This window comes from Mustela nigripes, chromosome 7, assembly GCF_022355385.1.
Source record: "Mustela nigripes isolate SB6536 chromosome 7, MUSNIG.SB6536, whole genome shotgun sequence".
Taxonomy (NCBI): Eukaryota; Metazoa; Chordata; class Mammalia; order Carnivora; family Mustelidae; genus Mustela; species Mustela nigripes.
The window spans coordinates 36,935,439-36,949,595 of NC_081563.1; the positions used below are offsets into that span (position 1 = coordinate 36,935,439).

The 14,157-nt window shown below is 45.0% G+C and overlaps 1 protein-coding gene across 1 annotated transcript in view; it reads left to right on the forward strand.

Moving 5' to 3' along the window:
- Positions 1–14,157, forward strand: part of MERTK (MER proto-oncogene, tyrosine kinase) — a 112,459-nt gene that overhangs the window by 14,746 nt on the left and 83,556 nt on the right. Inside the window, exon 2 of the mRNA XM_059405602.1 lies at positions 13,642–14,050. Within this exon, the coding sequence (XP_059261585.1) occupies positions 13,642–14,050 (409 nt within the window). The remainder of the gene's footprint in view (positions 1–13,641; positions 14,051–14,157) is intronic.

Sequence of the window (14,157 nt, forward strand, 5' to 3'; positions counted from 1 at the left end):
ACTATGTTGTATCCCACAAATTTTGGTATGTTTTATCTTTATTTTTATTCAGTTCAGTATATTCTCATATTTCCCTTGAGATATCTTCTTTGATCCATAGATTATATGGAAGTTTAGTTTGCAAGTATTTGAAAAATTTCCTATTACCTTTCTGTTATTTCTAATTATTTCCACTGTGGTCAGAGACACAAACTGTATGATTTTAATTCTTTTACATTTCTTGATTTGCTTTATGGCACAGGATATGGTTTATCTCGGTTTATGTCCCATCGTCATTTGGAAAGAATGTGGATTCTGCTGTTGTTGGATGGAATGTTCTATAAATGTAGAGACTAGATTCTTTCCATTGGCAATGCCATTCAGTTCTTCTATAGTCTTGCTTATTTTCTGCCTTGTTCTTTGTTCAGTTTTTTGATCTTTTATTTTTTAAGATTTTATTTATTTATTTGACAGAGAGAGACAGCAAGCGAGGGAACATATGCAGAAATGGGAGAGGGAGAAGCAGACTCCCCACTGAGCAGGGAGCCCAACGCAGGGCTCCCTCCCAGGACCTGGGATCATGACTGAGCGAAGGCAGTTGCTTAACAACTGAGCCACCAAGGTGCCCCTCTTTGATCAGTTCTTGAGAGAGAGAGAGAGATGGTGAAGTCTCCACCTATAATTGTTAATTTGCTTTTTCTCCTTTCAGTTATATCAGTTTTAGTTTCACTTATTTTGGTTTGTTTGGTACACACTCCTTTATGACTTCTATATCTTCTTGGTAGATTGAGTCTTTATCATATATAATTTGCCTTTCTGTCTCTGGTAATTTTCTCTGCTTTGAAATCTACTTTATCTGATATCAATGTAGGTATCCTTCTTTCTTTTGATTAATAGTTACATGGTATATTTTTTTCTATCTTTGTGTTCAACTTGCCAGTATCATTATATTTGCTGTGAATTTCTTATAAACAACAGATAGCTGGATAAGGTTTTTTTAATCTGCTGTACCAATCTTGGTATTTTAATATACTTAGATCATTTACATTTAATGTAATTATATATTAGGCATTGCTCTTTCATCAGTTCAAGGTAATTATAAAATCCCTACTTCCTTTTAAGTTCCTTTATTTCCCCATTTAAAACATAATTATCTTAACTATATTTCTTCCTCATGTATAGAACTATATCAGATGGTGTTACAATTATTCTTCAACCATCAGGCATAATTTAGAAAACTCAAGAAGAGGAAAGTCTATTGTATTGACCAATATTTTTGCTTTCTGTTTTTTCCTTGCTTCCTGTGATTCAGGTTTCCTTCTTTTATTGTTTTCTTTCTGTTTAGAGAATTTCCTCTAGCTATTTTTTAAGAGTAGGTCTGCTGATGACAAATTCTTAGTTTTCCTTCATCTGGAATATTTTGGTTTCCCCTTCACTTCTGAAAAATTCTTAGTTGACAGTTCTTTCCTTTCAGCACTTATGAAACGTGCCACTTCCTTTTGTCCTCAGTGGTTCCTTATATGAATTATACTGCCAGTTGAATTGTGTTTCCCCTATAGGGGAGACACCATCTCTCTATCTCAGTGCTTTGAAAAAGTTTTCTTTGTCTTTACTGTTCAGAAGTTTGACTATGATGTATCTTAGTGTGGATATTTTTTGGGTTTATTTTCAGATGTTTAAACTCAGATGTTTGATTTTGTAGGTTTATATTTTTTGTAAGGTTTAGGAAGCTTTCAGCATTATTTCTTCAAGTTCTTTTTCATTCTTGCTCTCTTCTTTCTCCACTCCTTCCAGTACAGTGATAATACAAATGTTAGATCTTTTGTAATAGTCCTGTAGGTTCCAGAGTCTCTGTTCATTTTTTTTTCCCAGTCTCTTTTCTTTCTGTTGTTCAGATTAGATAATTTTCTATGGTTCTGTCTTCCAGTTCACTGATTCTTTTTTTTTTTTTTTTTTAAGATTTTACTTATTTATTTGACTGAGAGAGATCAAAAGCAGGCAGAGAAGCAGGCAGAGAGGGAGGGGGAAGCAGGCTCCCCCCTGAGCAGAGAGCCTGATGCGGGGCTCCATCCCAGGATCCCCAAGATCATGACCTGAGCCAAGGCAAAGGTGTAACCCACTGAGCCACCCCGGTGCCCCAGTTCACGGATTCTTTCATCTGCCCCTCCCATCCATTATTGAGACCACTCATTGAGTTTCTAATTTTGGTTATTATATTTTTTAGTTCAAAAAGTTGCATTTAAAAAAACATATATCTTTTATTTCTTTATTGTGACTTTATTTTCTTGTCAAGGCTTCTATTTTCGTAAGTTTCTTGTTCATACTTGCTCATTGAAGTATTTTCATGATTCCTTTTTTAAAACCTTTTTTAGGGTGCCTGGGTGGCTCAGTGGTTAAGTGTTTGCCTTCCTGTCAGGTCATTAGGATCCACCGATTGGGATCGAGCTGGGATCGAGTAGAAGTCCTCCCACTCCCGCTTCCCCTCCTTGTGTTCCCTCTCTTCCTGTGTCTTTCTCTGTCAAATAATTAAATAAAATCTAAAAAAATAATAAAACCTTTTTCAGACAATTCTCTGTCACCTTGCCGTTGGTATTTCCGTTTGAGATTGAATGTTTTATTGAAACCTAGACATTTAGGGGTATTATATTATGAGACTCTGGCTCTTTTATCTTTTGTTACACTGGGTTTCCTCTCAGCTGCTTTGGCTAGCAAAGAGGTATGCTGCCTCTTCACTGCCTGCTGGAGGTAGAATTCTAGGTTTTCTCTTCAGCCTGCATTGGCATCTGAGTGTAAGTTACTGCTGGTTAGAGGTGGGGTGGGAGTTCTGGCTGCCCATTAGGTTTCCACTGACACCTCCTGTCTGGGGAGAGATGTGGTGCCTTAGTACTTCCTGACTGTGCCCCACCTTACCTCCACTGACACGAGGGGAAGAAGAGGGATGGCCTCACTGGCAGCAGTGAAAGCCCTGATTATCTACTAGGCCTTCTCTGCTGCCACCCTAATGGGGATGGGGAGGGATGCCTCATTAATGCCAGGTGGGAGTGGAAGTCTAGGCTCTCCACCTAACCTTTGATAGCATGGGTGGGGGTGGGACCATAGGTTTTTCTGGGTGGTTTACTCGGAGGAGAACAGTTTTTTAAAAAATACTTTATTTATTTATTTGAGAGTGAGAGAGTGCACATGAGCAGGGGGAGGGGCACAGGGAGAAGCAGGCACCCTGCTGAATGTGGAACCCAATGTGGGACTTAATCCCAGGACCCTGGGGTCATGACCTGAGCTGAAGGCAGACACTTAACCGATTGAGGCGCCCAGGAGAACAGTTTATTTTCTAAAAAATTTTCTGTATGGATGGGCTCTCCCTTTCCTGATCTTTTGACTCAGGAAAAAAGGCTTTTTGAGGGTTTTGCTTTTGTTTGTTTGGTTGGTTGGTGGTGATGTTCTTTTCCTGATAACATTTCCAAATTGAGACATATGGAGCCAGAGGGAAACCCAGAGAATTTATCATCATGGTGGGCTAGCATCCTGAAGTCCTGGCTGGGTTCATCTACCTTCTCTCTACTTTTCAGAATAGTTGTTGTTGTTGTTGCTGTTGTTTGTTTGTTTAATGTTTGTTTCTGCTGTTTTATGTGTACTTAGTTGGATGAGTAAGGAAAAGTATATCTGTTTTTATAGAATTCTCTTTGACAAACTTGTTTGGTGTTCCAGAAAGTCACATTTTAAAGATTTTTTTTTTTTTTAATTTGACAGAGAGAGATATCACAAGTAGGCAGAGAGGCAGGCAGAGAGAGAGGGGGAAGCAGGCTCCCCACTGAGCAGAAAGCCCATGCGGGGCTTGATCCCAGAACCCTGGGATCATGATCCGAGCTAAAGGCAGAGGCTTTAACCCACTGAGCCACCCAGGCGCCCAGAAAGTCACATTTTAAAAGGAAATAATTTTTTTTTAAAGAATGGCTTTTTATTTTCTTTTAAAGATTTTATTTATTTGAGAGAGAGCGTGTGTGTACGTGCCTATGAGCAGGAGGGACAGAGGGAGAGAGAGAATCCCAAGGAGACTCCCATGCTTCTGCAGAGTCCAACACCCATGGCCCCAAGATCATGACCCTAGCCAAAATCAAGAGTCTGACACTCAACTGACTGAGCCACCCAGGCGCCCTGAAAATGGCTTTTTATTACTAGGCATTAAGGTATTGGTGGGCTGGAGAGTGTATGTTGGGAATGGCGTGATGGAGGAATTTAGGAGCCTGAGAGTCTCTGCCAGATCTCCTGAAAGCCACCACATCTGGCCCTTGGGGAGAACCAACCTCAGATATCCGGGGGACAAACTGCTTCACCACTTTGGCCAGAAAGTGTTCCTTCAGTCTTCCGTGACACTTGGTATGCTGCCCAAGGGGAAGGAGAAGGAAAAACCTCAGTTAAGTAAACATATGTTCATATTTCCCTGCGAGAGGTTGAATGGTCCAAGTCAGCATAACTAGTCCCATATGTTCAGCATTGATGGTTCAGACATGACTAGTTGCACCTTCGAAACAACAGATCATTTGTTTCATGTTATGAAAGTCTTAACTGGGGGTGAGCTGGTGGCTCATTCGGTTAAGCATCTGCCTTCAACTCAGGTCGTGATCTCAGGGTCCTGGGATTGAGCCCCGTGTCGGGCTTCCTGCCCAACAGAGAGTCTGCTTCTCCTTCTGCTCTCTCCCTGTGTTCTTCTCCCTGCTGGTACTCTCTCTCTCTCTCAGATTAATAAATAAAACCTTTAAAAAAAGAAAATCTTCACTGCCATTTATTGCATGTCTGTGCATGCCAGACACCACATGGAATTTTATGTGCAGTATTCTGCTATTCTGAAAGAAGGAGGTGTTACAGATGAGGGGACTAAATCTCACTTGGACAAGTGACTTGCACAAGGTCATCTGGTCTCTGAATGGCTGAGCTGGGTGGGGCTAAACATTGCTTCTTTGACTCCAGAGTTCTAGGTAGCATGCTCCCCAACCACAGGCATTAAAATCTGAGCCTTCTGGGTGGGGTTCTCAGGTGGAATCCTTAAGAGCCCGTTTCCCCAAGGTGATTTGGGCTACTGGATCCATTCCCTTAGAGCAGGGGGTTCTGACCGGGGCTACACATAAAAATCACTAGAAGATATGTATTTTTTTTTAAGTCCTGATACCCAAACTGTACCCCTGATCATTAAACTCAAGCTCTGGAAGAAAAGCAGGCAGCAGAACTTTAAAACCTGCTATGGAGATTCCGATGTTCTGCTAGTTTGGAAGGCATGCTAGAGAGTTAGAAGGCAATGATAAGGAGTCACAGTCAGATTCTGGAACTCTTTTCTGGTTGAACTGGTGTTCCTCTACAGAAAGGATTTGAGGGGTGCCGTCCGCTTGGGAAGCTTCATTTACAAAGCACTTCTACCAAGAAAAAGTTAAATGCCCAAGTCAGGAAGTGGGGTACAGGCTAAAGGTGATCACGAGGAGCTACTTAAAGTCCTTTGAGGCCCTTGGAACTTCATTGAAGAAGTGCGTGCACGAGAAGGAAGGGTGCAGACAGGGCTCTGCTTTTTTTCTTAAGCCAGAAGGAATACCAGGGAGAGTGGGGAAGGGATCCTGGGTATCCTGGGTATCAGCATTGTTGCCCAGAGGTCTGAGCTCCTCTACACCCTCCATGCTGGGGCTCAGAGAGGTTGAATAGTTTGCTTGATGTGCTGGGGTCCCTGTTTGCCCCCTCCAGACCCACTCTTGACCCTGCTGTGCATCCCAGCAGACCAGCCTATGGGAGGGCAACCAGGAACTCACTCCCTGGCACTCTGGCTCCAGCTGGTTTGAGCTAAAGGATACTAAGTTACATATATTTGACTGACTAGATCTCTGTGTACTGGCATATCCATTGCTTATCTGAAATTCAAGTGTAACTGGAACGTCTTGTTTTTTATCTGGCAACACTATGCCCGTTGGGGGGCATGTGGAAAATCTGATCTGCCCACACCATGTTTTATACCCAACTTTGCTTTCTTCCCTCTGGACAGGCATGCCAGTGGGTTTTTGCTGGCATTCCATCTTTTCTGCTGTCACACCACAGCTGTGACCCCTCTGCACAAGCAGCCAAACCATGTACTCCCCTTGCTTTCCAGTGAAGCCCCTGCTAGAGGCTGTTCTGCCCCGGTCAGCTACCCAGTATCTGCTAGCCGGGTTTTGCTGCACTTGGTACAAAAGGGACTGTTCAGGAGTCAGTGTCATCCCAAGAATGGTCTTTTTGTGTGTGTGTCACTTTTCCCAAGTGGTAGAGTGCATTTCCCAGATGGTGGAGTGCATTCACCTCAGCAAAGCTAACGTTTACCATTTATAGTTTGGGAACAATTGAGTCAAGTGATTTCAGGGTAAAGGTTTTTAAATTTTTCCCTCATTAAGTATTGCTGCTGCTGCTCTTTATCAATTGAGAAACCTTCACGTTGACATAAAGTGAAACAAAACAAAGTAGAAAGTTTCTGTTTGTTCTATGTTTGGCCTCAGCCAGTCGCAGGGATGGGGAAAGAGTTTTTAAAGTAGATGACAGGCAAGCTGCCCAGGGTCATGGTTCAGATATCAGCCAGAAGGATGGGGGTGGGAGAAGGGAGACAGTCCAGGTATGGCCCTTTCTCTTGGAGGGGGACACAGGACACTGCTGCTACAAAAGGGAGCCTTTTGTAATCTGCAAACTCACTGCTGAAGGAGGCCTTTCTTCCAGCTGTCGGGGGGCCACTTGATAGCAAAGCTACAACAGCCAGCCAGGTCAGATATGCGGCCTTAGTTCCTGGGCAGAGGGCATCCTTCCCTCCGTCTATCGCTGCTCTCCTTGACCACATATGCTTTGCAGGTGGGAAGCAAAGAACCCACAGGCATTCCAGGCTAAGCCCTCACTCTTGCCTCCTCCTCTGGGCCTCCTGATTCTGAGACTGAGCTTCAGGGAGCTCACTTGAGGCCTCTGTTTTGTTGTTTGAAAAAGTATAGAAAAAGCCAGGCAGTGGGTTCCACAGGTTGGCACTTGAGTCCTGGGCTTATTTCAACACTCAGGCTAAGGTGCTACCGCTCTCCCTTTCCGGGCACCCAGGATTGTAAAGCAGATTGATGGCACCGGACACCCAAGGCGGGGTTGAATTAAATAGGGCTGACCAACCTGCACTCTTCCTCCCGCAGGCCTCCCTGCCCCCCAACCCCGCCCAGTCATCCTCCCATGGTTTAGAGGGCCTCCAAGGCCTGGGTGCTGCCCAGTGCACCCATTCCACCCCACTACCCCAGACCTGCAATTTTAGTGGCTTCCGCTTCCTATATCCACCTGGGGGCTGTAGTCCCAAGGCTTGGAGAGGAGGAAAGGAGCTCATGTTATGAAAGCATTATGGAGACCAGCCAGCCCTACAAAAATACCTTTGAGCCCAGAGGCTTCTGGCCATCACAAGCCAAAAGTTTCTTTTCTCCTCTTATTCGCAGGTGCCAATTTTGTCCTTCCAGTGTTGCTGTTCCCTATGCACTGACCTCTCTGATTAGTCCCACCACTCAGTTTTACAAGGCCCAGGCCTGGCCTCAGACATCCTACTTCAGGTGACCAGCAGGCCCCAGGTGCAGATGCTAGCCAATGACAACAACATCAGCCAAAACCTGTAGAAAGTTCTAGCAGACCCTGGACATCTGGTCATGTCCTACCACCTAGGCACTCATTGCAGGGGATTAGAGAGGCTAAAGAGCTCTTCTGAGGTCATCTCAGGTAGCAGGGGACTTTCCTAGGCAACCATTGAACAGTACTAATCACCAACCAGCCCACTTGCCATCATGCACACTCAGCAAGCATGCAGCCAATATTTGTGGACTTAAAGGTGGGATGTGTTAGTTGATGACACAGAAAGTAGACTGCTCGCTAGCATTCCCTGGCTGACCAATTGTGAGTCTACCGAACTAAGGTCCCTAAATGTCTGGCTCACTGTGGCTACGTGTGGTTGGTGGAAAGGTGCTGCTTCAGAGGCATGCCAGCATCCCATCTCCGTCACTCCCAGCTACAGGAGTGTCCCTGCCTGGACCAACTCTCTTCCCTGCTCAGCCTTCAGAACTCTGCCCACATCACACCCATTTAGTCCATGGAGGTTCACTGCGCATTGGGTCCGTGTCATACATCCTGCTGGGTTCAGGCCATGTCACCTCCAGCTTCTGAGGAAGCTGTAAATTTGTTCAGAAAAACAAGGTGAACCCACATGAAACAATGGACATTGTATCTATACAGTTTATTTGTTGCATGAATAAATATTTGCTAATCATGTCCCATAAGCCTGTCCCTGCACTCAGCACTGGACGTCCATGATGGTGACACGATCCCTGTCTATACGAAGCTGATGTCAGAATCTGGTCAAGGACTGAGTGATGATAAGGAACCAGCAGGGATGCTCCATCAGCAGCTGCAGGGCTGGGTGGGCGTGGCCCCCTGCTGCTAGCAGTGCAGCTGCTGGAACAGCTGGACAGCTACTCTCCCACCTGTCTGGGAGGCCAGTTATCCAAGGCTACTTAGTAGCAGTTACTTAGGTATGGTTGAACTTCCCATTTCATTGGCTTATCCAGTGCACAGAAGGAAACAATCTGGAAAGGGGAAGAGGGGAGCGTGAAGTTTCTTGTGAATTACACCCAGATAACAGCAGGAAGCAGCCAGCTTTTCCCTGTATGACCAAATTATCATTCAGTCTCTGTGGGCTTTAATAATCTCTCACGCTCACTAAACATTGTCTTCAGTATATGTCCATCTAACGGGCTGTCATGTTGCCTTTTGCTGTCTTAAGGATGAGTTAACAGGAGCACAGCTGGTGAGGACTAAAAGGTTGGTTCTATAAGCAAGTCTTGTTGGCCTCGTCTCCTCCTCCTGTCCTAACTCCCTCCCTCCCCAATAATTTTAAAGTGGTCCACTTCTATGTTTTCTGGGAAAAACAGAGGGAGGGGCATTATACATGGAAGTAGTTGAAACAGTGAAAAGTTAACAGCTTAACATATGATCTCTAGGACTGGTCATTGCCCTGGCCCTTGGGTCCAAAACCTGGGATTGGTTATTTTGCCTCTTTTTCACATTATCTGTAATCACTCAGGGCCCCCTGTCTGCACTGCAGAGTTCTAAAGCACCATTGACCGTTAAATGAATGGCAACCCCACCAGCGCCCCCCACAGTTGTGCAGTGGGAACCTCACCATCCTTACCATCCATGAGAAGTTGTTCAGTCCTTGCGCTCAACCATGTAAATCAGCCCCTCTCAGGTATTGGAGAGTGGCAAGTTTTTAGTGATTCACAATAAAATAAGAAAATAGTAAGAAACAGAGGCGCCTGGGTGGCTGTGTTGGTTGAGTGTCTGACTCTTGATTTTGGCCTTGTGGGGCTCCCTGCTCTGTGCAAAGTCTATTTGTCCGTCTCCCTCTTTTCCTCCCACGCTTGTGCTCTCTTCTCTCTCTCTCAAATAAATGATGGGTAAAATCTTAAAAAAAAAAAAAAAAAGAAAAAGAAAGAAAGAAATAGGGATAGATGGCTGGATGGATGGATGGCTCAGTTACTTAAGCAGCTGCCTTAGTCATGATCAATCCCAGGATCCTGGGATCAAGCCTTGCATCAGGCTCTGCCTCAGTGGGGGGTCTGCTTCTCCCTCTCCCTTTGTTCTCTCTCTCTCAAGTAAATAAATAAAAATCTTAAAAAAAAAAAAAAAAAGGAACAAAGAAAGACTAATAGCTAACAGTTACTGAGTGCTGACTATGAGCTTGACATAGGAATTCGTCCTTTCTTGCTAACAGCAACTCTATGGGGCACCATTATTGCCATCCCCCTGTGAGGAAGCTGAACCAGAAGCCCCTCCTGGCCTGTACTGTTCTTGCAACAGCCAGAATCATGACCACTCCAGAGAACTCCCCTGTGTTCTGAGATTACATCCTTCCTAAGAACTAGGTGTCAGACTGACCTTTCTGTTGCAGGGTAGTGGCGATAGTGAGTTTGGCCCCTCGCCTCCCCCCATCCTTCCTGCTTCCTGGCCGCTCTGCTGGTTAGGTCTTCGCTATCTTCCTGGCAGGTTCCCCACCTCCTGGCCTCCTCCTTCCTGCTCTTCTTGCTCCCACTCAGCCGGATGTCAGTGCCAGGGTCAAGTATGGCTATGACCTTCCCCCTCCCCTACTCAGAAACCTTCCAGGAATGGTTGCTGCTTCAGACAGGACTCGGGGCTCTCCACGGTCAGCCTGTATTTACTCGCTCGATCACTTTGGTCCGAACATGGGAATGCCACCCTACGACTACATACGTGTTCCCAAACTATTAGGGCCTCCTCTTTCTCTTCAGTTTCCCACCATTCCTGCCACTTGAAACCCTGTCCACTTCCCCTCCCTCCTTTAATTCATGCCTTTACTTATTCATTCAACACACCTATTTTGAGCATCATCTATGAACTGGCTACAGGGTGATTACAAGGCCTCTTGGGGCTCTCAGTCCAATAGGAGAGAAAGAACTGAATGAGAAATCATAGGAGGTGTTACAAAGGGGAGGGGCCCCAGCAACTAATGGAGGAGGGCTAAGTAATCAGGGGTGGGAGGGACCAGGGAAGGCCTCTGTGACACTGTCGAGAACCAACCCCTCCCACCCCAGTTAGCTATATCCCATTTTCCCTATAACTCCTAGGTCCCTCTGCTGCTCCCTCTCTGGGGCAAGTGCCTTTCTGTTCCCCATTAGACTATCACAGCAAATCTTAGACCCAGTGCTATGTAAGTACTGGTTGAGAATTGAATCATTGTACCCACTCCTGGCAATTCAACTCATGGAGCTTAGCTATCTTTTCAGCCATCGTAGCGATTACAGGGTGGCTTTGCTCTCCTGACATCATCGGAGTGGGTGGCTGGCCCTTTAGTTTGTTCGGTGAGCTGCTTAGCTCATAGAAAACTGAAGACTGTATCCAACTGTAATCAGGGGTTATTTTGCAGGGTTGGGATTACAAAACAGGTTTCCATTTTATATTTTTTGTGTTTCTATAAATATTTGAATTTTCTACTACCAACTTGGGTTACCTTTATCTTAGCATTTTAAATGTCTTCAAGTAAATTAAACAAACCAAAGAATTATTTGCTTCTCCCACTCCACTTGTTTGCTTTCTGTTTCAAGAAAAACAAAGTTATCCAGACGTACCGCTGACTTCCCATTCCCATGGATATCAGTGCATAAGGACCATAGACAAGTTTGCTGATTTAAGAGGCAAAGGTGAATTGTAAGTGCTTCAAAGCCTCAAGAAAAAGAGCATTCTTGTGAACGGTCTGAAGGCATAAAAGAAACGGCCAGAGCATTCATAACTGCAGAAAGTATCCCCAAATTCAGAGGAGATGGTGGAGCTGGATAGGACCCAGGCAGAGCTTTGCTGTTCCCTGCTAAGAGCCCAGGCCTACACTCACGCATAAGATTTGCCTGGCATAGGGGCGAGAGGAGAGGCAGGGGCCCCTCTCTGCAGAGTCGCCCTGACCTCCACTCCCTGGAATAAATGAACGCTCCCATCACAGCACACTCATCCATCTGGATGGCTGGGCTCAAGGCCAGCCTACGGCTGACCCACATAGTCTTCTGCAAAGCTTGCAGAGGGCCCCTGCTCTCCCACAGCCACTGAGACCTCAGGCTAAAGGGAAGCAGTGAGCTTTCCCCGGTTTCTTATAGTGAAATCTCTTCTTCTCCAACCTGGCATTCACCCTGGAGGTAGTTCTCAAATGCATCAACTACGAGAGCCGAACTGGGTTGAAAGAGTACGTAGAGAAGACTTCCTAACAGGAGCTGTGACCTTCAGCTGAGGAAGATGTACAGGCTAGAGTGACTTGGCAGGGAGGAAGCCAGAGGAGCAAATTCTCAGATCCTGTCATCTGCCCCCCAGATCTCCTGTTGGTATCTCCATTGGCCAGATAAGTGCTTAGTTGACTTCTTATCCTAAACATTACTTGTTGTTTATTTGAAATTCAAGCTTAACTAAGCGTCCTGTGTTCCTATTTGCTAAATCTGGCACAGCTCTAAGCAGAGACCACCCTACTCACACACACACACACACACACACACGCACGCGCGCGCGTGCGCAGGAGCCCAGGAGGGTGTGACATTCTGAGTGTGGCAGAGGGACAGCCACTGAGTGGGTACCCCCAGTCACTTACTCACAAAATGCCTGTGAATCTCCCATTCTTTGCCTGTCTCAAGCACTTGAGGCCAACGTGTTCGAATCCATAATCACCAGCAGAGAATGTGTGCTCCAGAAGTGCTATGAAAAAGAAAAACAGAACAACTACTATTGTGGGCCAGTATTTTTAGAAATACTTGTGGGCCAAATGAAATCAACATTTCCAGGTCCATTCTAGCATTTTACTGGAAGCTCCAAGTCATTCCATAGTCACGAATGACTGTCAAGAATGACTGATGTTTTCCCCCATACCTGTAGATGGGTCACGTCGAGGCACAAGAATCGTAAATTCCTGTCTTTGTAACCGGTAGTAGCCTTTGCAAGATCACCTGTTGGATTTGTGGCATAGTCTGTGACTGGGAGCACAGTGAGAAAAGTGATCTCAGGGGCCATCACCTTCCTGCCATGCTGTTGAGTTGGGTATGAAGGACTTTGAAGGAGTCGCCGTTATAAAAAATGGGTAAAAATGGTCAAAAGGTGCAAAGGTCCAGTTATAAAATAAGTTAAGTCCTGGTGATGTAATATACAGTAGGGTGACTATTGTTAACAGTATTGTATTGTAAAAAAGCCAAAATACTGTATTGTATACTCTCTGCCTAAGAGAGTAGGTCTTTAAAGTTCTCATCACAAGAAAAAAAATTTTATAACTCTGTATTGCGATGGTAGTCTGCTAAACTAACTAGATAAATATTTTGCAATATATACAAATATCAAATCACTATGTTGTGTACCTGAAACTAATATAATATGTCAGTTGTATCTCAATTAAAAAAAAAAAAAGAAAAGTAAATTTTCGAATGGGTACCTGGGTGGCTCAGTTGGTTAAGTGTCTGACTCTTGATTTCAGCTCAGATTATGATCTCAGGCTCGTGAGATCGAACCCCGCATCAGGCTCCATGCTGAGCATGTAACCTACTTAAGATTCTCTCCCTCTCCCTCTGCTCCTCCCCATGCCTGCCTCTCTTATGCTTACACGTGCTCTCTCGCTAAAATAAAAATTAAATTAATTAAAGGAAATTAAATTAAAATTAAATTAAAAAAAGGAAACAATTTTTGATGGGGGGAGTTCTAGTTCTTAAACATTCTTTAGGAGATAAGTAAACTGATGAATGAGCTTGTGAATGAGAATATACATCCAGACGTGTGTTAAATACGTTCTGCTTGTGTTTTCTAAGGACACTGAGGATACCCCAGTTCTTTCCTATCGTGGCCTTAGAGATTGGGAACCGATTTGGAAAACCCCATTATTTAAAAGGCTTAAAGTCAGGGACGCCTGGGTGGCTCAGTGGGTTAAGCCTCTGCCTTCAGCTCAGGTCATGGTCTCAGGGTCCTGGGATTGAGCCCCGCATCTGGCTCTCTGCTCAGCCGGGAGCCTGCTTCCTCCTCTCTGCCTGCCTCTCTGCCTACTTGTGATCTCTCTCCTTCTGCTAAATAAATAAATAAAATCTTAAAAAAAAAAAAAAGGCTAAAAGTCAGATTTCTGTTTTGCAGCTGTGGCAGAGGTGAGGGAAGAAACCAAGCCTGACCTCCCATTGCCAGGAGGCCTGCAGGCTGACCACGTGCCGTTATCCCTTCCTCACACCATTGGGTACCAGCCTGCCACGATGTCTTCACCAACTCAGCCTGGACGACTGCCTACAGGGAGTGCAGCCCATGGCGGGGTGACCTCTGCTGGGTCAAAGCTCCTACCGCCTCTGGCATTTAATCGTACAATTGGCCACATAATACTCTCTGAGCATAAGGATGTAAAATTTAATTGCTCCATCAATATACCTACTACGTACCAGGACATTGCAGTTATTTCTTGGTGGAAGGATGGGAAGGAGTTGGTCGGGGCCCATCATGCCATTACTCAGTTTTATCCGGATGACGAAGTTACAGCAATAATCGCTTCCTTCAGGTATGTGTTCTTTCTTCCTTTCCTTTTTGAATGTTGTTATGTTATTTGTGATTCAAAAGTAAAAACCTCCTAAGTTGAAAGACGGCTTTTTGGTTTCTGTGTGAGCA